General features: G+C 42.7%; 1 protein-coding gene across 3 annotated transcripts in view; it reads right to left on the bottom strand.

Moving 5' to 3' along the window:
* The window catches only part of CTNNA3 (catenin alpha 3), a 411331-nt gene that overhangs the window by 51362 nt on the left and 335988 nt on the right, over positions 1 to 23981 (bottom strand). For all 3 annotated transcript variants that reach the window (XM_058028688.1, XM_058028686.1, XM_058028687.1), the window contains one exon: positions 7514 to 7606. In XM_058028688.1, coding sequence (XP_057884671.1) covers positions 7514 to 7606 — 93 coding nt within the window. The remainder of the gene's footprint in view (positions 1 to 7513; positions 7607 to 23981) is intronic.

Raw genomic sequence — 23981 nt, 5'->3', positions numbered from 1 at the left:
TAATTAATAAAATGGGCAATCAGTTCCATACATAATGTGTATGTTTTCCAAGCCATGTGTTTTCGGAGATTTTATTTATGCTAGAAGCACTGTCACAGGGTTAGCTTTCTCACTTAGACAAATTACTGAAAATTACAGGTTTCCCAGCATGTACCTGTAATTGCAGTCACACACAGAATCACAGAATGGTTAAGGGTGGAAGGAACCATCTCACAGTGGTCAGAATTACCCCACGGTCACAGAACTAGAAAGCACAAATATTTGGAGGCTATTTCTCCCATGTTGTTAAAAAATCCCAAAATGCCCTACAGAGGGAAGAGAACTTTTATGATCTCATACATGTCTGCTGATGGGTGGATGTCTGTGGTATTTCCTAGCCCCCAGCTTCAACAGTGTTTTGAGTTCAAGATCACAGGCCTGGATCTCAAAACCACAAGAAAGATGGCATTTTAATGAGGGAACTGTGACATATAGCATCCTGCTATCTGCCAACAATAATGAGCTTCAGGTGGAAGAGACATTATCCACTGGAACAAAGGGCAAAGGAAATTATAATTCTGACCTTGTCTTGCCTCTCCTTTCCCTCATACTGGTTTTAAATCATGACCAATAAAAAAAGCAAGCGTATACAGAGCCTTTTAAACATGGATTTAACTTTGTATCAAAATAAACAACACAACAGTAATTGTGAAATGAAGATCTGAATTGATTGACTATTACACGAGTGCAGGTTCATTCTGTCAAGCAAGAAAAAATTATTTTTTCACTACTTCTAAGACAAAATGCTATTATTACAGTAGCAGGTAACAGATTTAGGACTAGGTGAGAGGAGAAGTTATATCTGTGATATTTCCTTCCTTCTATTATTAAAAAAGTAAGGATTTTTTCTTAAATTTCCCTGACTTAACTTTTCTGAAGGCTGTTTCTCCCTGGCAGCTTGAGTCTCCAACACTGCAGTTTGCATCATTGGAGTTGCCACATTTGCCACCTGACTGACCCTGTGAGACTGGTGTTTCCTTTCATTGCCTTTCCATGTTTCAGTCGGTTCTGGTGTTTCCTTTTGTTACCTTTCCATGTTTCACTCAGTTCTGGTGTTTCCTTTCATTGCCTTTCCATGTTTCACTCAGTTCTGGTATTTCCTTTCATTGCCTTTCCATGTTTCAATCAGTTCTGGTGTTTCCTTTCATACTTTTCCATGTTTCACTCAGTTCTGTTGTTTCCTTTCACACCTTTCCATGCTTCAGTCGTTTCTGGTGTTTCCTTTCATATCTTCCCATGTTTCAGGTTTCAGTCGGTTCTGGTGTTTCCTTTCATACCTTCCCATGTTTCACTCAGTTCTGGTGTTTCCTTTCGTTACCTTTCCATGTTTCACTCATTTCTGGTATTTCCTTTCATACCTTCCCATGTTTCACTCAGTTCTGGTGTTTCCTTTCGTTACCTTTCCATGTTTCACTCATTTCTGGTATTTCCTTTCATACCTTTCCATGTTTCACTCAGTTCTGGTGTTTCCTTTCGTTACCTTTCCATGTTTCACTCATTTCTGGTATTTCCTTTCATACCTTTCCATGTTTCACTCAGTTCTGGTGTTTCCTTTCGTTACCTTTCCATGTTTCACTCATTTCTGGTATTTCCTTTCATACCTTTCCATGTTTCACTCAGTTCTGGTGTTTCCTTTCGTTACCTTTCCATGTTTCACTCATTTCTGGTATTTCCTTTCATACCTTTCCATGTTTCAGTCAGTTCTGGTGTTTCCTTTCATACCTTTCCATGTTTCACTCAGTTCTGGTGTTTCCTTTCATATCTTCCCATGTTTCACTCATTTCTGGTATTTCCTTTCGTTACCTTTCCATGTTTCACTCAGTTCTGGTGCTTCCTTTCACACCTTTCCATGTTTCACTCAGTTCTGGTGTTTCCTTTCATACCTTTCCATGTTTCACTCAGTTCTGGTGTTTCCTTTCGTTACCTTTCCATGTTTCACTCAGTTCTGGTGTTTCCTTTCATACCTTTCCATGTTTCACTCAGTTCTGGTGTTTCCTTTCGTTACCTTTCCATGTTTCAGTCAGTTCTGGTGTTTCCTTTCATTGCCTTTCCATGTTTCACTCAGTTCTGGTGTTTCCTTTCATACCTTTCCATGTTTCACTCATTTCTGATGTTTCCTTTCATTACCTTTCCATGTTTCACTCATTTCTGATGTTTCCTTTCATTGCCTTTCCATGTTTCAGTCAGTTCTCCACCAATGGAACTGAACTTTTAAGGCCATGTAAGGACACATGGGGGGGGTAACTAAGTGCTGATGATTTTGATTCTTCTCTCCCTGGGTACCCTGCTGGCCAATGACATCCCAACCCTAAGAACTGGCCTTCTGCTACCTTTGTCTTGGGCTGCTCTCCAAGGATCTGACTTTCACATAAATTTTGCCTGTGCTATTAAAATCTCAGACTGACATGTTTTTTCTTTCCTGACCCCTAAAACCAAGTGACAGGCCAGACCCACACCAGCACCATTCTTACCACTTACAGGGACCAGGAAGCAAAGAAAGGCAACAGAAAGCAGCACAATACATTCATGCAAAATCAAAGAATCTCCCTTGAAAATTATTTAACACTTCCAGCTTTGTAGGCTGCAAAATGTCATGTAACTATAGAGAAGAAAAGAGGAAAACACTGTTTTTCTGCCCTTTTGTAGGCTGCAAGGAAACAAACCCCAGCTTCCCAAATAAGTACATGGAAAACTTCTCAGAGCTTTTACATGCAAGAACACAAAATAACCTGTTCTTCATATACTGTAGTTATAAGAAAATCTCAGAGATCCCAGAAGAACAGATTTGTGTCCCTACTTTGCCTTGGGAGCTGAGGCTTTCATTCCATCAGAAGCCCTCTGGTCTGTTCCTGCTCCCCTGATGCAGTCAGCTGAACATTTGGTGAAAAAGAACAGGACCCCTGTAGATCACTCAAAGTATAGCAATGTATTTCAATCATGCTGTTTCACAACAGCTCCAATCATGGCTTTTAACTGGCTTTTTCTTGAACAAACTTTGCAGAGCACTGTCATACAACACACACGTGAGCTGAGCCCTGAGCTGGTGAGTGACATCCCTGCTGTGGCACGAGGTGACCCCTGAGGTCCATTCCAGGCTAAACCATTCCTGAGCCTGATTCTGTTTGAGTGCCAGGGTGCTCCTAAGAGAATTCATGCAGACACCACTGAGTCAAAATGAGCAGGACATGTCCACTACCTTTTACTGCTACTTCTCCTACTGAGGGAATCAGTTTGTGAGATTGGATGAAGAGGGGACAGAGATCTGTTGGATATTCAGCACTCACAGCTAAGTGAATACACGCCCCCAGAGATGAACTGTGTGGGTTGTGATGCTGACAGAGGGGAGCAGCTCTGTTTCTGTCAATACTTTACTGCCTGCTGTCACCAGCTGCCTTCTCCCCATTTCAAGAATTGCAGCAAGCCTGCTGAAGTGCAGCATTCCTTAAACCACTTCAGAGAGTGCCTCATTTGTTCTGCCATGACAGTTCTGCTGCACTTTTAGATGCAATATAATTGGATAAACCAGATGAAGAGGTGAAAGTGTTGGGAGATAGCAAACAAAGTGTTTAACGCCATTTTTGCATCAGCCTTCACTAAGAAGATTGGCTTAGATGATGCAAGTATGGCATACTGAATGCAATTTCTCTTTGTCACAGGGCCATAGGCCCATAGATAAAAAAGGATCATGCCCTAAATCTGGGCTTCACCAGAGCTTTGCCACTGGCTCCCACGTCATCCTTACAAATCACCTGGAGAAATAAGGTCTAGATGTAATCTCCAGTGGGTGGATGTGATATTGGTTAGAAAACTGCTTGCAGAGCACTTATCAAGAACACACACTGAGCCAAGGGATCCATCAGGAAAAGCTGGGAAGGGAGCAGCATTAGTCAGTGTTCCCACAGAACCAAGAGCACACACTGCACACTGGCAGGGGAAGAGGCCTGGTTTACAACTCCAAGTGCCCTTGAGATCTAAAAACATCACAGGGCATAGTGCAGCTGAGACAATGACAGAGTTTACCCCTAAGAAAAATCCCCAGCACACACACAGAACTGAGACAGAAGCAGCCATGGGCAGCTGTGTGGGTGGGAATTTGTGACTGGTAAAAGGCTGTGCTCATGGCAGAAAGGCAAACCTCATACAAAGCTCCTTGTGAACTATGCACACAGCAGGAAATACTGCAAAGCTCTCACTTGTGCTGCTGAGATCACAGGTGGCTTCACACATTTTGCAATATAAATAGTCTGGACACAAAAATCAAGAAATTCCTTAACCAGCTGCAGAGCACCCAGAGGAGAGAGAGACTAAAGGAACATACAGGAAACTCCACCCTGAAGAGAAAATCAAGGTTACTGGAGTTATTCAACCTGGAGGCTCCAAAAGAGGCCATAGAAAGGATGTACAAGTACATTAAAAAAATACATACAGAGAGGAACTTCACTCTGTGTCCATTCCAGATGAGTGCTAACACGTTAATTGCAATGTATGAGGTATAAGGACAAAAACTTTCCAATAAACCATCAATTCCAGTAATGAGCTAAGTAGAAAGAGCAATAGAATTGTTCATATATATGTGTGTGTCAAGAAGAAGTGCATTTATTCTGCCCTGGGCCAAATGGCTGGATTAGCCAAGTTCTTGAGGTTCTTTCCAGCTCTACTTTGTAGAAGTATATAATATACTGCTGCAACCTTGAGTATTTCAGTAACTTAATCTCTTTACGGAAATTGGGTTAAAAATTGGCAAGAAAATTAAATGCTTTTGATAGATCATGACTCCTGACAGGGAATCTTTTGCTATGTATCAAGTGTCAAAATTACTATTCATAGAAGCTACTCAAAATTACAGTAGTTATCTTCATTATGCTTGAATTCTTACCAGTATTTTCTGCTTGTGTAGGGCTTTGATAAAAATTCAAAAAATATTCTGAAATTGGATTTTTTATTAACAAAATAGCACACACTTCCTGTTAATGCACGTCAGCATTTCATTAAATGTAGGAACTTAGATGTACAGTATTTGCCACTTGAATAAAAATTGCTAATTAATCTGATGGCAAACCCAGCTTCCCTTCTAACTACTTTTAATGCAAGTATCAACAGTTCTTCTTGCTCTTTGCTGTTTTATCCAGGCTTCCCTCTTGGAGTTTTGTAGATTTTTAGACCTATATAATTAATCATTGTATTTAAAATGCAATACAAATACAACAATGAAATAACTTAGCCTGGATTTTCTCATTCACAGAACACAAACACACTGTATCCACTCTTTTTCAGCTCAGAATTGTTGCACAAACACAGTGTGCAACAAAACTGTATAAAAAATTGTCTTAATCCCAGACATTTTTGTCCACGCATTCACAAAAGTCCTGTGAAAAAAAGTTCTGTATGCAGAACTCTGACACAAAAGATGTGGGTGTGTGGCTGCCTGAAAGAGTTCTGCTCTTGCCACCCCTAAGTGGATTAAGTTATGAGATAAAACATTTTGCCTCTTTCTCAATATGATCACCTTAACCTGCAGCAGCAACTTTGAATTAAGCTAAGCTGTTCTTATCACTAATTTAGTAACTTCAAACACTTAAAAGTAATTTTTCCTGATCATTAACATGTACTTTGTCCTCTAAGCTGAAAATTAACTGGCAAAATCTTACTCACCCCTCTCTTCAACACAGAATGCCATGATAACAAGGCACTAGCTCACTCAGTGGAATTACACTGATCATGGCAGCATAAATAAGTCTGAGACAGGCTTCCAGAGCTGACTACACAAATTACACACAACCACCAGAGGAAGAGCTAACTTCAGCTGAGAAAAACTGCATTAGTCCTTGGATCCATGAGCAGTACCTGTTCCTACAGTGGCTAAGGGATTGATCCTAAGGAGCCTCTTCTTCAAGGATGTAAAACCATCCTACAAATAATCAGAATTTTTATCCAGTTTGAGTACCCAGAGATCTCCCAGCACACTGCCCATGCTGACCTGTATTCCCCAGCATGGGATGGTGCCACAGGCACTATTATATTCATCTCAGAAATAGGAAACTATCTGAGGGACAAGATCAATGAAGTAACATTTTCAAGATGAGCGAGGAAGATCAATATGAGGTCAAATCTCAGTCTTACTATCTCACCCCTAATCTCTGCTCTCTCTCTTTATGGAGATAGAGTCTGAAGATGTGATTAATAATACATGACTTTTTCATACATAAGGGAAACAAGATTTGCCAGTTAAGATGTAGCCTTTGTTACAAGTGGCATACCACACATCACATCTGGTTTTATATGTTGTGATAAAAACAAAGAAAAAAGGCTTCAGCTCCCCATTGGAACAGTGAGAGATGTGACATCGAAGAAATTACAACACTCTTGACAAAGCAAGAGGAATCAAGAGTGCTCCTATGCAGAATGAATATGGAGCCAGATATGCATAAATAAAACTGAATTATTATAGCTGGAATGCCCAAGAGAAAGAACTCAAGGAGGAAAAAAGGCTGCTCTGCAATCTTGCCAAAGGACTTCTGGAACACAGTCATTCCTGGTGTCAACACTGCACACAAGTCTTCCAGCAGGACACAAAGCTGCTGCACCCCACAAACCACACACTGCCCAAAGCTCTACATCTGTCTTCCCCACACAGATCCCTCATGGCTAAGCAGCTTCTGGGTATAGATCTTCAAATATCAATATCAAAGAGCACTCCAAACAAAGAGGCCTAAAATCACCTGTTCCTGTTTACTGCTGCAGCAGCAAAAAGATTTGTTAAGACATCTTAAAAAAAAAAAAAAATGTGTGCAGGTATCTGTCAATATGGTCCTCCAGCCTGAGTGCATATGTATATAATTTAGTAAAAGCTATAATTTTATACTGCTTTCAGGGGGTGATGTGCCATTTATGGGCCCAATAGCAGGACCTGAAACCTAGGAAAATTGTTTCTAAACTATAGAATGAGGCTTTAAGCCATGACCTCTATCTATCTGTTCCACAAAAAGGAACATTTACAGTAGCTGTATTATTTTAGGGAGAAATGTGGGAAAACCAGAGATGCCCATACTATAATGTTAAAGTATGGGGGGTTTTAGCTGCATTAACAACAGGCTGTGTGTGACACCTCACAAGGAGAAGCACATCCCAGAGACATCTCCCCACAGCACCAGTCTGTGCCTCTGATTGTGACAGCCAGCTCCCACCTGCCAGTCCTCAGCATCTACTCTTGCTTTGTGCCCTCTCAAGTATGTGTTATTTCCAGTTTTCAAAGAGAAGCATTCCCTTTGAAGAAGTACTCTGGTTTAGTGAGAAGTAGACAGCATTGCATGAACATGTGATCTCTGAAAGCTTTAGTGGATCTTATTACATTTTGATACTAAGAACCTACAAACTGCTACTGGTGTTTTGGCAGCAGGAGCGCTCCAGCTGTGGAGTGGCTTCCCAGAGCAGCCTGTCCCTGCCGGCAGAGCTGCTCCAGCCCTGCCCCACGTACCCGGTCCGTCCTGCCCTCGGTCTGGGCGCTGCTGCGGCTCCGGGTGTCCTGCTCCTCCTCCAGGTCAGACACGTCCTGCAGCTCCTCGGGCGTCTGGGAAAGGCAGCAAAGGGTTAATGTTCAGTGTCAAACATCTCCTGTTGGTCTGACAGACACCAGCAGCCCCGGTGCAGCCCTTACCAAACTCTGGGTTTATTCTGGTGCTGCTAGCAAAGGTGCCTCACAGTAAAACCTTTATGTGACAAGGACGGATTGTGAGTGTGTCACTTACCAGTTCTCTTGAGCAGCACAAGCTCCTGCGCAACCACAAAAAATAATCATCCTTAACTTGCTATTTCTGTACATGGCATTATTTAATATGCCACTGTCTGTTCCTTCCAGTCACACGCACTGCCAGTTGGTTTTGTGATTCTGTTTCATTTACAACAAGAAATTTTCTATATAATCCAGATCTTCAGATTTATTTACTGCTTCCCTTTTACCAAAATATTATTAAAAGAAAAAGGTTTTCATGCAGAAGTTCTGAATTTTATAATAAATAACACAGCAAAACACCCACGCTGAACATGACTTTATAAAGGATACTAAATAAAACATTAAAAGCAAGTTTCTTCTATCACCAAAACACTGCACAATGAAGCATACAAGGTTTTTGGGATTACAAACCACTTAAAAAATACTATTGGTTCTGCCAATGCAATAGGGCACTCGGGAAACTTTCCTTTACCAAGTAAATTCACAAAAATAAAAAGCAAAAATACACAGAACCAAGCTCTACAAAGCTCGTGACAGATCTACCACCACCTTGACATATAGAGCTCCAATTAGAGGGAAATCCTGATGTTCTGAGTCCCCCAAAAGCCTGACATTCCAAGAGAAACATGACAAGACCAGGACTATCTGATAGCCTTAGAAAAAGACAGGCAGAAAGAAACCCTGCCATTACTTTTGCCCAATTTTCAATCAAGTCAAATATAATGTTTTTAATGCAGAATTGCTGCATATTCTCACCTTCATGTTTTTACTGCCAAGGCATACACAAAGAAGATCTGTTAAGAGGGACACTGCAGGGCTCTGTCATTTATTTCTGGGTCCATGGCACTGCAATGGCACTGCAGTAACCTGAGTAAATCCACCTGCGTGCATCTGTGTCCTTTGGGAAAGAACCTCTGTGGTCAGAGGGTGGCACACAAACCACAGAGCTCAACAGCAGCCCTGAAACAAGGCTCAAACAGCTCTCCATTGCTTCAGCAGCACACAGACCATTTCACTCACTAAGGAAAATCATCATTTCTATGAGATAACACTGCAAGAAATAACTCAGTGTTGGTGCACAAGTTGGCAGAAATAGAACGCTGGGGGTGACAAATACAGCTAAACTTCCTCAAAAAAACAGGCAATCAATTTCTGGCACAAGATAAGCAGAAAGCTACACTGCCAAAGTGGGGGAAAGGAGCATCTTATTTTCAGGCAAAGACTAACACTGTTCTGAAGTCTCAGTCTTAATGTGGAATTAGACCTAGTAAGAATTCCACAGTAGCCAAAGGCTGTTACCATACAAAAGTTGTTGGAAAAAGCTGCAGTATGGAAGCAAAATGAAATTTTGGTGGCGATGGATATCCCTACCAAAAAGAAAACTATCACAAACTCCCTTTAATTGAAACACCAAGGGACACTCTTATTAGAGGACCAATAACAAGGGATATTAAAACACAGTAACTTCAGCTTCTCAGGATTACACTGACTCCCTCAGGCAGTTAAGAGCCTTGATTAAGTTTACAGAAAAAAATAACTCCTTTTAAATTTAAACTATACTTGGGTTACAATTACAATTTTAAATACCACATTGAAATTCCCCCAGTGATCATAAAGCTGGACTCATGGCAGCAAAGCACCATTCCTTCCTGGGTGAACAGCTACCTGAGAATGCCACACTTCCAATACAGGGTTTCTTTCTTACTCAATTGTTTTCTCTCCTTGGAAGCTCTTTTATGCCATTCAAAGCAAAATTTGTGGGGTTTTTTTCATGCTGCTCTTATGATCCAATACCTGAGACACACCTGTATCTGCTGATATGAATTTTCCATGTGCCAACACGTGGCCATTCAAAAGGAATGCCTGACAACTGCATGGTTAAACTGGCATGAACACGAGGGCTGGCAACACAAAGCAGTGTGCTAGCACCAATAAACAGAAACTGTGCACAGGGAGAGCAGCACAGCTGGAGCACTGGAGTGAGAAGCATGGAAAGAAGCTGAGAGAATTGTTTAAGACTCCTAACAGGCATCTTATCAACTGCAAGTGACAGAAGAGGGAGAGATTTGAGCACTGTACTCTGTGATGCAATGAATACGAGACATAAATGGCAAATTCACTGTGAGACATACAAAGCATGGGATTTCCAGTAAATGTAAGGAGAATGCTGAGGGGTAAAATGAAGCACAAGACTCCAGTCAGCAACAGCCTGCAGACTCGTGTAACACATGGTAAATGGAGTTTAGAAACAAATTTGAACAGAGAAAAATGAGGTTTCCAGAGGCCACAGGAGCAGAACTCTTGAACAGTGTCCCTTGGAAGGGCTGGAGGAGGAGAGAAATTCATTCCCAGATGAAGCCTGAGCAGCCTGCACTACAAACAGGGGGATGGAGCAGCTGGCAGTGCAAGTGACACACAAGGGTGGGCAGGACACCTGGCCCAGGGCTGCAAGAGATTTCAGTCCTTTGTGGAAAGCCCTTGGTGATCCTGACAAAAACACATTCAAGTACATTCCTACACATCCATTCTAGGCTGTAATTCCATTACTGTGGCTGACAAGCTACACAAGCAGCATGTACTCCTTCTCACATTTCAATGATTGTAATAAATCTGCATTCTCAGTGGGTTTGCTACTGAAGACTCAGGCTGAGGACTCAGTCATATTTATAGCAAAGTCTAATATTGATAAATTTGACATCTTGCTGGTACTCAACTCCAAGCCACAACAGCAAGTCATTACTATTGCACCCAGGTGATTTCAGGATATGAATTACCTTTTCATCTATGAAATGAAAACCACTCTCTGATGACAAACCTTTTAATTTGCTTTCTAGGAGGATTTTAAAGAGAATAATTAATAAAACCAAGGGCTTGCCCCTAGTCTTTAGATCTCTGCCAGTTTTTCTAAACTGGCTGGAAATGGGCTTTTTGATTTCTCTGGTTTTCAATCCAAGCTTTGTAGAACAATTTGTTTGACTAAGTTTCACAGCATCTTCTCCAACACAAAGTTTTTTATTAAAACCCCCTCAAAAGTGATCATCCAAAGAACTTTATTTATATCATTTGCTTGCAAAGGTCACATATAACCCATGGAACCATCAATCCTGCCCATAAAACGTTTCAGCTGCTAGAACATAATGCAGAGCCAGGTCTAAAATCTCAAAAAACACAACATAAATGGTCAAACAGGCATCATAGTGTGAAAGGAAGCTATCTCCTCTTACCTAACATTCAATTAAATGCTGACCTTCACACTGTCATTATATGCTCTTATGCTTTATCTTATCTTGGTTTCAACAGCCCCATCAGTCATTCTTTTTCACAGATCAATGCTAAAATGCAGAGCAGACTAACACCTTAACAGGAGCTAAGCTGGTAAGTGATGTCTTCATTTCAGCACTGCAAATACAGCTATTTGTGCTATGTAAATCCCACAGCAGCAGCAGAAATGCTTGCATGCACTCCAGGAGGATGAGAGTTGGTCTATTCTGTCCTTCAGTGAGCACACAATGGCTTACAGAGATGATCAATTCTGCTGTGGACATTTGCCTAACACCCCGATTTGAGCATCTCATCCTGTCAGGCTGCACATCACTCAGGGTAACAAACCACAGCACAGTGCCACAAATGCAAAAATACCACGCTCTGCAAATATTTAGCTACTGAGTGATATTTCTGTGTATTAGTCACAACACAACCATTATCTCACACTTAATTCTGCCAGGTGACACACTCCCAGAGCAAGAGTTTTGATGCACTAGAAAAAGAACAAGAAACCATTGTTTATCTTTTCTGAGCAGCTGAGTAAGAGCCTTACATAATTGTTGCTATCTAGTCATTTACAGTACCTATCAAGTTTTTGCTAAAAGCAGTTGAGTGTTGAGAACAATGAACCTTACATCATAAAAGTCAAATTAAAATACTGTGTTCCTAATCTGTCAATATTGTGACATATCAATACTATGGTAAATACCATCCCCTCTGTTAAAGATGATCACCTGCCTATTCTTGAAATCTATTCTTGGCAGCTCCCTTAAAATGGTATCTTTAGCATAACACATGATTGGGGATATTTTTAACAAAAAAAAAACCAAATGCTAATTAAGTCAGAGAGCAGAATTCTGCCTTTGATAGCAGTAATGTCACCAAGCACTGGCAAGGAATTTGTCATCAAACAATAGTAAAATCATTATCCTGCCACAGCCTGTACACATTTTCATTTTCAAATGTAGATACTAAACATTTCTTGTTACTAACAGAGAAAATTCTGCAAAAAAACTTCTTTAGATATTAAAGTTGAATTCCTGTTGAGATCGATGAAAGTAAAAACTTTGGTGAAAACAATTTAATTATGGGAATAAGTGGACACTTAAAGGTGAAACCATTTTCAGTAATAAAAGATATTACAGGATTAAGAGTACATGGTTTAAAACTCGGAAATGCTGAGAACCCACAGTATGGGGCAGAAGTTGCTGTGTTGTCACTGCATGATTGGAGGTTTTGTTTGCTTGTTTCACAAGTCGTATCAGAACATTCTGCTCCAGGAGATTAAGACCAAACAAGTTCAAATTAATCACCATTAGAGACAGCAAGGCAGATCAACAGCCTGACTCCCTGTGCTTCCAGGTCTCACTGGGCACACATGAGGATAACCATCTTCTCAGCAACCAGCCAGGAGACAGGGCAGGGCTGAGCTGAGGAGCACAACTGCAAAGTTTAAAGTGCAAATTCTGAGCACTTCCCTCTGAAAATCCTTTTAAAGGGAAACTGTGAGGTTGGCACATCTAAGTAAATTGGCACACAGAGTTTTAGCACCTGTTTCCTATCCTAAGCTACATTTTTTGTGCTGGGAATGTGCATTTCAGCCCTATTTTCATTGCTTCCCCTTTCCTTTCCCCAACAGTACTCTGTATGTGTGCCACTCTCACATAATGCCCACAGCAATTGAAAGAGAGATTTACTCCAGGAAATCCTGACCTAGTTATGCTGCACAAAAGCTCTGCACACATCCTTAACTCTAAAAACTTGGGGGAAACTTGACAGCTGCCTGAAAATCCCATCTAGCAATGGCATTGTAGCCAAAAGGGTCCAAAGGCACGAGCAGGGTGAGATTTACAAATTGTGGTGGCTAACAGCTGGCCTGGAGGCTCATGGTGCTAAATAATCCTAATTCTAATTTTATAACTAATTACAAATGTAGGAATTCTATAACTCAACCAGTCTGGGCTGTTGGGGACACAGGCAGCTATTGGCCACTTCAGCCAGGTGGTAAGTGGTGCAGCACCTCAGGAGTGACCCCACAGCCCCTGGGCTCCCAGAGCAGGGTCAGCAATGATCCCAAACCCCCTGGGCTCCCAGAGCAGGGTCAGCAGTGACCCCAAACCCCATGGGCTCCCAGAGCAGGGTCAGCAATGATCCCAAACCCCCTGGGCTCCCAGAGCAGGGTCAGCAGTGATCCCACAGCCCCTGGGCTCCCAGAGCAGGGTCAGCAATGATCCCACAGTCCCTGGGCTCCCAGAGCAGGGTCAGCAATGATCCCACAGTCCCTGGGCTCCCAGAGCAGGGTCAGCAATGACCCCACAGCCCCTGGGCTCCCAGAGCAGGGTCAGCAGTGATCCCACAGCCCCTAGGCTCCCAGAGCAGGGTCAGCAGTGACCCCAAACCCCATGAGCTCCCAGAGCAGGGTCAGCAATGACCCCAAACCCCATGAGCTCCCAGAGCAGGGTCAGCAATGATCCCACAGCCCCTGGGCTCCCAGAGCAGGGTCAGCAATGATCCCAAACCCCCTGGGCTCCCAGAGCAGGATCAGCAGTGACCCCAAACCCCATCAGCTCCCAGAGCAGGGTCAGCAATGATCCCAAACCCCATGAGCTCCCAGAGCAGGGTCAGCAATGATCCCAAACCCTGTGAGCTCCCAGAGCAGGATCAGCAGTGACCCCAAACCCCATCAGCTCCCAGAGCAGGGTCAGCAGTGATCCCACAGCCCCTGGGCTCCCAGAGCAGGGTCAGCAATGATCCCAAACCCTGTGGGCTCCCAGAGCAGGGTCAGCAGTGATCCCAAACCCCCTGGGCTCCCAGAGCAGTGCCAGGAGAGCACACCTGTGCACGTTCCCTGCTGCCCTGTGCCCCTTGGCACGCTCTGCCACAGGCCCCTGTCCATTCCTGCAGGTGACAGCTTTAGAAACTACAGCATGACCAGAAAGGATGCTCAGATTTCAGGGCTGCAAATCCTTCACTAGGTTACCTGAGGAGTCACTTGGGAACCTGGAAGCTTCTTTACTTTTTTCCAGTTATTTTATTTCAAGGAAGCTCTTTTTCAGTTATAACTTTTAAAGAAGACTTTCAAATCCCTATGAATAAAATAAGGTCAAACATAGGTGTTACAATCACACAACTCTGCTGTAACCCCAGCCCCTGCCTTCATCCCATCAGAACCATGACAACTGACACACAGCTTCACACAAAGCACAGCCTTGCTTATGTTTATGAAGTAGGAGAAATCACCATATGGCTTAGAAGCCTCCATTTTAAACTCAGAAAACTAATAATTAACAAGAACAGAACAGTAAAGTGATTTGTTCTTCAGCTATCTAAAATGTATTCCCCATTTCCTCTGCTGGGTTGACATACATTTGCTCCATCTAGTGGGAAGCTAATTAAGACATTTCATTTATAATGGAAATACTTGCTAAGCTGTTTAAAAATGGATTGTGAAAAATGAATTATTGTGGTGGTGCTTGCAGGGGTCCCAGGATGAGGGAAGAGACGAGAATGTTGGCTCCATGTTTCAGAAGGCTGATTTATTATTTTATGATATATATTATATTAAAACTATACTAAAAGAAGAGAAGAAAGGATTTCATCAGAAGGCTGGCTAAGAACAGAAAAAGAATGGTAACAAAGGCTTGTGGCTGACCGAGACAGTCTGGACAGCTGGGCTGTGATTGGCCATTAATTAGAAACAACCACATGAGACCAATCACAAATCCACCTGTTGCATTCCACAGCAGCAGATAATCAGTGTTTACATTCTGTTCCTGAGGCCTCTCAGCTTCTCAGGAGGAAAAATCCTAAGGAAAGGAATTTTCATAGAACATGTCTGTGACAAATTAAGCCATTGGTTTTTTGCTAGTAATCTTCATAAAGCAAATTATATATGGCTTTATATATGAGCAGTTCCTAACTGTGTTTGAAACAGATTTCTAAACATCACCTTAACCTTTGAAAATGAGAAGAGATTAGACCTTGCTTCCTCTCTCTCAACTGTGTGTATGAAAGATAAACAAAAACATCTTTACTGTCAGCCTGGCTAACCTCAAAGGCAACCAGAGAGGTGCCTGCATTTTGCTCTGTGAAAATTCATAATGGTTCCATTTTTAATTCAGGCCAGAGGAACAAAGTGCAGGCTGCTGACCCTGCCATCAGTCCCTGCAGGGTCACGGCCTGTCACTGTCCCAGAGAACCCTGGGCAGGAGCCAACAGTGCTCGCACAGCGTCCTGGCATGGAGTGAGGTGTGGCAAGAGAAATCCGCTTCTGAGAACCAGAGTGCTCAAATTATACTTTAAACCAGGTAGTAGAGTTTGCCTTCCTGCAGAATCTCCCTTTCCTCTCCAGAAACCTTCAATTTTTGTGGAGGAGAGTATATACCAAAGCCAAAACAAAATCTTTGTTTCCAGGCAGATGAAATACAGGAAAGAAACTGCTTTAGGAATACATCAATATATTAAAGGTAAAAAAGTGCAGTGAATATCTCATTTTGACTGTGTTAAAAACATTTCAGGGCTCAGAAAGGACAAGAAACAAGAGACAAAAAAAGACAATTCAGAAATCCACAAAAAATGTAGGTTTATTGGTTGAATAAAGCCTGAGCAATGGTGGCCCCTCTCAGCAAAGATTTCTAACATGCCAATTCAATCTGTTTCTGTTACATGATCACACTAAAAAATTCCCTTGGATAGATTAATATATTCCTCAGCAAAAGGTTGCCAATGATAAGTGCATTTCTCAAACTGGAATAGATGAAATTACCAACTACATCCTCAACATCTGCTCAATCCTCTTCAGTGCCAACGACCCTCTGAGCTCAAGTAAAACACATCACCTTTAGAAAAGACACACAGAGCAAGCCTGCCCACCACAAACCTCACAGAGAAATGTACACTGCAATGCACAGCCTGCTTCTCACAGTGCAGGGAGCACTGCTGCCATCCTTCCCACACATTCGCACCCAGAACGTGACCATTGTTAAGCACAAATTTCTGCTGTAGGAGCTATTCCAGACACTCAGACAATGGAAATAAAACCACCCCAGCCATGAATCCTGTATCCATCCCTTTCATTCCTGCTTTTCATTATCAAGAGGCTTCAGATGCCCAGAACACACATGGACCACCCCAGCCATTCAGCACCCAGTGATGTCCAGGTGAATGCTCAGTGCCAGCTGACATGGAATTAAGGAACCCATCACTGTGCAAACCAGCCTTCACATGTCCCAAATCACTCATTTCATTCAGCTTTGGGAGGCTCAGAGCCTTCACCACCAAGCAGGCTCTCCAAGCAAAGCAGAATTAAACACACAGGTGCCCCTCAAAGAACACTGGTTTGGCTCTAGCTTCTGAACAAATTAGTTATTACACGATTTTCCCAGAATTTTTGTACATGCTAAAATTCCTGTTTGTATGTGAAATTACTTCTTCCATCTGGGAAGGTTTTGTGAACAAGTTCTGTGAAAGGCAGTACAGAATCCTTCCCTCTAAGGCATCAAATGAGAAAGTTATTCAGATCAGTACTTTGCACATTTTTCACAATATGCAGCTCTGACAGCCTCTTCTGGCCAGTGAAACAGGAGAGACTCAACACAGCTCTGTCATCTGCTCACAGACTGACAGAGATAAAACTGGCACCAAGTCAAACACAAGAGCCTTAATATACATGAAAATTGACCAAAATCTTATGTATGAAATTTGGTTTTCATCATGTCCAAACTGATCTTCCCTCGTAGTCAGAGTTTATTCTGTTTCTATCCATTATGAATACATAACAGAGCTTTTCTCCAGTCCTGTATGACATTTTACATCAGTGAAAACAGTTATCCCATTTTCTCTGCTCCCCCCTTTGGTTCTCTGCTCCCTGGGCTAATTAGGACTAACACATCTGGTGGTTTTGTCACAGGTCACAATTCCTAATGCTCTGGCCATTGCACTGCAATGAATCAGAGTGCACTTGCTTGAACAGCTAGGGAATTTTGGAGGTTCTCACTGTTCATTTTGGGACACAAACCCCCAGTTCTCTCATTTTTAACTATGGTACTTACAAAGCTGAATTACTGCAACCAACTGTAACTCAGTAAAACCTTGCTTGGTTGCATGGGCTGAAATTAGTCTTTCAGACATCTCCAGTATTATCTGACTTGAACAGTAAGTGAACAGCAAGAACTAATAAACCTAAACAAAAATTAACCATAAGCATAAATTTAATCAGTAAATGGTACTGATAGAAATATTTTTATCCCATGGCAATAGATTTTAAAAGATGTACAACAACAGAACAGAATATGGGCAGGTTTTATTTAAATGCAAAGAGAAAACCACACACATGATACATACTTGCTGGAAAAGCAAAAAGAGAAAACCACACACATGATACATACTTGCTAGAAAAGCACTAAGAATTACAGGGGAGCACAGGCTGGAGAGGATGCAGCAGCATCACATTCCTGAGAACAAGGGCAACCAGACTTTTGTAAGGAGCTGCAGGCACAAAGACAGCAAACCTCATGAAACATTTCCCCCCTCCAGCTGAGCCCTGAGCCCCCACTGCAGGTTCTGTACCAAGTGCTGGGCGCTGCACTTCCCAGAGCAAGGACCCAACAAGCATCAGCATGATGTGCAAAAAAACCAAAACAAACCCAAACTTCAGGGGTACAGGAAACAAGCAGAAGGAGATCACCCATCCTGAGGGACATGAAGTGCTTCAAGGTGCCAGGAGGAGATGCATGGAGTGGATTCAAGGATGAACTTCCTAAAGGGAATGGACTGGCACTGACTGCTTGAAGGAACCCTCCAGTTGCCAGCTGGGGATATTTCTGAGGACAGGTCAGACAAATGAACACTGGGAATTATTTGAAGTTAATGCTGAGCTGCACAGGAGACAGTACTGATAGTTAGGTCAGTATCTTTAGGGTACATATTTGATTGCTGCATTTATCTTAGGTCAGATAAAAATCAGAATTTATGCATTAGTTACCCTTTTCCAAAAAGACTGGCACCCTGTGGGGTGGCCAGGACTTCACAAAAGACAATTCTTACTCTACCTTAGCATGAGGCATGACAAGAGAATCTGCATATAAACAGCACAAGACAAACTGTAAGGTAAAAGGAGAGAGAACAGAAAATAAATGAAAAAAGGAGGGGAAGGAAAAGAAATGAAGAGGATAAAAAGAAACACCACAGTGTGAGGCAGGACAATGCACAGCTATGCCTGTGATGCAGCACCAGGAGCCCTCAAAGAAAGCTGTGCCACATCTGTGTGGTAAGCTGCTTGTGTGGCTGCTGAATGGTCCCTGACAGGAATTTCAATCCTTCCTCTGGCCTTCTCTTTGTGGAGGATGGTAGTTTTTAGCAATTAATGCTGCTCAACCTTTTTTCTTTTTCTTTTCTTTTTCTGCCCAGGCAGTAGATAAATCTCAGAGCTCACCAACACAGCCAAGAATAAACAAAAAAGGAGCAGAAATGTATCACAGCCCCAGCCAAGCCCTGCCAGGTAGAGGCTGCCTGCCAAAGCCCTGAGCTATCTGGCAATCCCACTGCCTGAGCAGGACTGAACCCTGCCATCTCCAGAGCCAGGCTCCAGGGAGCATTTCCTGCTGAGCTTTCTGCAAGAAAAATAGCAGGAGAAAAAGGAGCTTTTTACTAGTGAACTAAACACAACCTAAAATTTCATCTTAGTTTTACCCTACCAGGTGAGAAATGTGAGAATTTTAGAGGGAGAAAATAGTCCTGTGAGTTATAAATTCAGTATGTTCCACAAATGCATGGAGCAATTTAATACACTATTTAATAACCCAAACATGGAAACAAGACCAACAATACAGCAGCAACCCTATCAGACAGGATGATCTTTTCATTCAGGAAAAAATAACTCCCTTTCTGCAGTTAAAGGACAAGCAGGGTGAGTCACCTCATTTCTGACCTGTGAGTTTCCCATAACCTGCATGAGCAAACCAAGCAGCCCAGCCTGAGATGGAGGAAGCTGGAAGATGCAAGGTTTAGGCTGTATTAATGGAATGGAACCTCCAAGAAAAGCCAAAGTTTAGGCATACACAATTTCAGACTTTATCTCTCTGGGGGACTGGCTCCATTTCAGCAGCAAGTGATTGGCTGCAAACCCCAGCATTGGTAAATTAATTCCACTGATGCCGCTGTGCTTAAAACCTGGGGAAGTTCTGCTTCTGGCTCCGCTCACCAAGGTGACAAGCAGATGTTTTATTGAAGCCAGACTGAGCTGCACACTCCCACACTTCCAGGGCACGGTGTGACCTCACATCAATTCTAACACACAACCCAGGTACTCCAGAGGCTCTGCCTTTGTGTGCTGCACTCACCATTCCCTCACTAGAACACCACACAGTTCCTCGTGTCTGTTCTTTTGCTGGATGTTCCAGAAGTCTCATGCTCATTTCTTTATGCATTTGGAGTGCAGCTTTCCCACACCCACAGCATCCCAGAGTGTGCCTGGCACGGCCTCTCTGTGTGCCATGCCCTGCCCAGCTGGGATGCCACACTGCTCCTCGCCAGGGCAGAAGGGTCCAGTTCCCATTCTGAGGAGGCATCAGCAACCAACACACAGCTGACACCTGCTGATCTGATCTGGTCTCCTCCATGCACAAACCACACACCGACCACAGAGGAGGCAAAGGGCAGGCAGAGGTATGAATCACACTGGCCCATATCATCATTTCTCATGTGCTATTTCATGCTGCACCACATTCAGCAAGAAGGAAGGCTTTTGAAAGGAATTATGTTCAACTTGCTACATAATCTGGTTTTCTTCTATTTTCTGTAATTCTTTGATGACTACTTCATGAAGACCAGGATCACAAGACAGCCAGAGTAATAAACTAATTTTAAATTAATATTACTGCTCCACTTTCCTAATAATTGAAGTACCTGTTATAGCAATTACCTTGGAGACCCCTGTTGCTGTTTGCTAGGCTGCACTGGAGGAATGGTGCAGTAAAACAGCAATTTCAACCCAATCTGTGTGCTAGAGGATGCACAGCACTCCTCTGCTGCAACACACTTCCCTTCAGTACTCATATACACTGATTTTGTTGATAATACAATGAAGGGACTCCTCTGTCTCTATTTTAAGAACAGGCTGTAACTGACAGGGTTTCTCAGGAAATTAGGCAGCATCAGTTTTATAAACCTCCACAGAATCTTTTCAGATGAAAAGCACTCACAGATACCATCTTCAACTTGCCAGGCTCAGTGCAGGATTATTTTTTTTTCCAATTCTCTGAAGAATTTTTTCCCAAGGTCTCTTTTTTTGTGAGTCAGTTCCCCTGTTGTCACTATGTCTCCTTATGTCCACCTCCCTTCATCAACTGCATTCCAGCCCAGAGCACACTTTCAAGGAAACAAGTGATTCAAGCTGGCAAGCAATGGTAATTTTAGAAATGGACGAAGGTGTCATTAAAAGTAGAACCTGAACTCAAATATGCTCATGGAATACTAAGGAATTCTAAGAACAGAAACCAAAAGAACTCAGGGCAGCAATAAAGAACCAATTAATCCCAAAGCCTGTCCACTGTCACACTGCTTTATCAGCAAGGACATGCATGACAAGAGGATCAGATCGGACCCAGAGCACAGAATGACACAGACCCCAGCCCTGCCACCCCACTCTGTGCCAGCAGAACTCACATCACAGCCTAACACATCTCATTCCCATCAGGTTTTGAAGCCCAGTGCCATTCTGAACACATTTGTGATGTACCTCACTGCTTTTCTGCACCACACTCAAAAGATCCATCATTCCAGATAAAGGGTTCCACAGTGACAATGGCAACTGAGAAATTTGAGATGGACCTTACAGTGAGCAGCAGAGAAGGGAGGCACAGGCAGGCCTGGCCAAGGGGCAGCACAGCCCCAGCACCAGCACAGCCTGGGGGAGCACGCTGTGCTCTGGGAGCTGCAGCCCCCATCCTTTCCAGGCCTGCCTTGCTCCTGCTCCAGTGAGCCCCGTGGCAGGAGGCACACTGTAATAGGGTGTCCATGATCTGTCACACCTCACTGTGCTCCCCAGTTTTGGCTCCAGTAATTCAGTCCTTCCATCTTTACAGCATAATGTTCATTCCACTTCTCTGGGAACATAATTGGTCTTAGATAGTAAGCACCAAATGGCAAGGAAGGAATACACATCACTTTTTCTTGCTCTAAGAAAAAAAAACCCTTAGCAAAGATTTTAATGTTCCAGAAAAAATACTGTTATGCGCTTAAGTTTCCAATGAGCCACTAAACCAGAGCTATCAAATAATTCTGGAAGGTTCTGTCTTTCTGAATGAGAAGAGTAATTCTGTGAACAATTAAAAGCATAATCATGTGTGACACTTGCAATGTAATTTAATCCCTAGACTGGGAAGAACTGACATTTAAAGCAGTGTGTGAGTCAAAACTGTTTATGCCATCCATAAGCACTGACTCCTGTGTGTGGCCCAGCAATCCCAGCAGGAGGAGATTCCCATTAAAGCCATGAAGCCATTTGCTGCTGAGGAGCTCTGCATTTCCCAGCCCTGCAGCTGTGCAGACTGGGCAGAGGACAGCCCAGATGTGCCAGGACAGGGAACTGCACATGGATCTTACAATGGATGCAGCAGGCAGTGGACACCAGCAGCACTATATCTGATTAGCATTTCTGAAATAATTTATGATTTTTGTCTGTAGGTACCCATAATGCTCTTATTTTTTTCTTTCTTTTCTTAGACAACGCACAACACAACATCCTTTCCATTAGCTGACACCTAAACTGGAAACCCAAGCCAGGCTAAAGAAAATTCCACTTTTTACTGGAAAAGATGGGCCATGCATTCCTGTGCTGAGTGTAAACAATAAGGCATAAACACAGCCAACATTAGAGAAAGTATTACAGACTGGCAGCAGCATGAAGTGCAGCAAGCAGCTTCCTTTGACACCTAAGTTTAACACACTATTGCTTTATTTGACTCATCAATTCCCCATTGCTGTTGGAATTCTAAGAGATAAAATTAAAAAGCAAACAGTGAAGTCACACATGTCTTGAAAGGGGCCCTGGATAACACTCTGCTTTCAACAGCAGGTTGGACCAGCTGATCTCCTGAGGTCCTTTCCCTGAGTGAGCCCTCTGTGCACTGAGGAGAGGGTGAGACAAGTGAAATCTGTGACAGTGAAAAGTAAGATGGGGTTCAAAAGCTACTGCAGTACTTCTGCCTTAAAAAGAAGGCTCCATTAACCATAGTATTTTGACAAAAATGAAAAACAACCAAGTAGTATGAAAAGAATTCAAAGCAATGGGGGAAAAACGAGTATGAAAGGACAGGAGTGAACATGGCACTGCCCAAGCAGTGAGTTCTGGCACTATTCCAAACACCCAAACACCAGGGGGGTGCACATGAGCTGCTGCTCTGCAGAGGAAAAATCCTCCCCACCACTCCTGTACACAAGACTGGCCTGACAACATCCAGGGCTTCCTCACAAGCTCATTGCAGCTGCAATCAGAGGGAGGCTGCTCCTCCAGCACATCCATAAAGCAGCACAGGAGTTCTGCACACTGCTCCTCAGAAGGGCAGCTGCTTTTGGCACTCCTCTACCACTGGATGGTTTCTCTGTACAGAAATAACAGAACACGTGGATGTGAAAGGACCATTTTGGAGCTGCACATAGGAGGACAAAGGGGGCACTTATTTGCCTAGTCACTGTTCATTTGGTACATGAAAAAGAACCAGAATCTAAAATCAGCAATCTCCCTGTAAAGCCCGAGCAAATGCCTGGAGCATGGGAATGGGGCAGCAGTCAGAAAGATGTACAAAGAACCAAGAAGTTAATCCTGTGAATCTCAAAGTGCAGAAATGCAGAAGCACACAAAAGCAGGAAATTTCTCTTGTCTTTTGTTAACAAAAACGACAAAAAATCCACCATTTCCCAACTACCCTGTGGATGGACTCTGCTTCTACTTTGTTTAAGCAAAGGGGTCCTGAAGAAGGGGGAGGAGGGAGGGCCACCCACCCCTGAGTGAAATAATATTTTATCTGTGCTCTGGTTCCACTCCTGTCTGAGATGGGAAGGCTAAAGCATGTGCTTTTTTTCCTCTTCTGTCTCTCTCCCCTCTACCTGAGATGTGAATGTACTATCTGTTTTTAAAATCAATAAACCATCTGTATTTTTACTAACAATTCTTTTTCCCTTGTGGAAACACCTCAGCTTTTAAGAACAGGTGCTTGTTATGGCAACTGGGGCAACTCCAAACTGAAGCTATTTCTTAGGGTAACATCCTGCCCACATGTTGAGACAAGTGGATGCAGCTTTCAAGGACAAAACAAGAGGTGGGTATTGTTAACACCTACACTACTGAGCAGCTTCTTACTCTGTAAAGCAACAAAGTCAGCAACATCATCACACTGAGAACCAGAAGTCATCTGGTTTGCTGAAGATATTAAATGTCCTAAACTAATGAAACTGAGACCTTTGAGAGTTTGTTACATTGTACATAAATATGAAACAGAAGCAAATTGAAATGTATGGCTGTTTGCCAGAAAATTTGCTTTATTTATTTAGGAAGACAAACTCTCCTGGTACTAAATGGAGATCAGCATTTTTGAAAATGTCTACGTGTTAAATGGAAATGTATGCTGTGTGTCCCAAAACTGCTCAGTACAGAGCATTTTGGAAGGATATCTGCAAGGCAGAGTCATAATAATAATGACTGACTCTGTGATGCTAATACTGATATAAATTCCAACAAGTATTTGTACATTATGAGAAGGCTTCCCAGGTATACTGTGAAGAACATAGACATTTTTAGAAAATTTGTCTGTGGGTGAATTAAGAAATGAAATGTAACCTGTGTGGGATAGTGCTTTAAGTTTTCTCATAATGGTACTTCAAGGCTGGTGATTGTGACTTGAGATGTTAAAAACCAAATAACATGGCAGGGACAAGCAGCTGTCAGAAGGTT

Source organism: Melospiza georgiana, chromosome 8, assembly GCF_028018845.1.
Source record: "Melospiza georgiana isolate bMelGeo1 chromosome 8, bMelGeo1.pri, whole genome shotgun sequence".
NCBI lineage: Eukaryota > Metazoa > Chordata > Aves > Passeriformes > Passerellidae > Melospiza > Melospiza georgiana.
The sequence above is the reverse complement of the archived record's forward strand: the minus strand, read 5'-3'. Positions and strand labels throughout refer to the sequence as shown.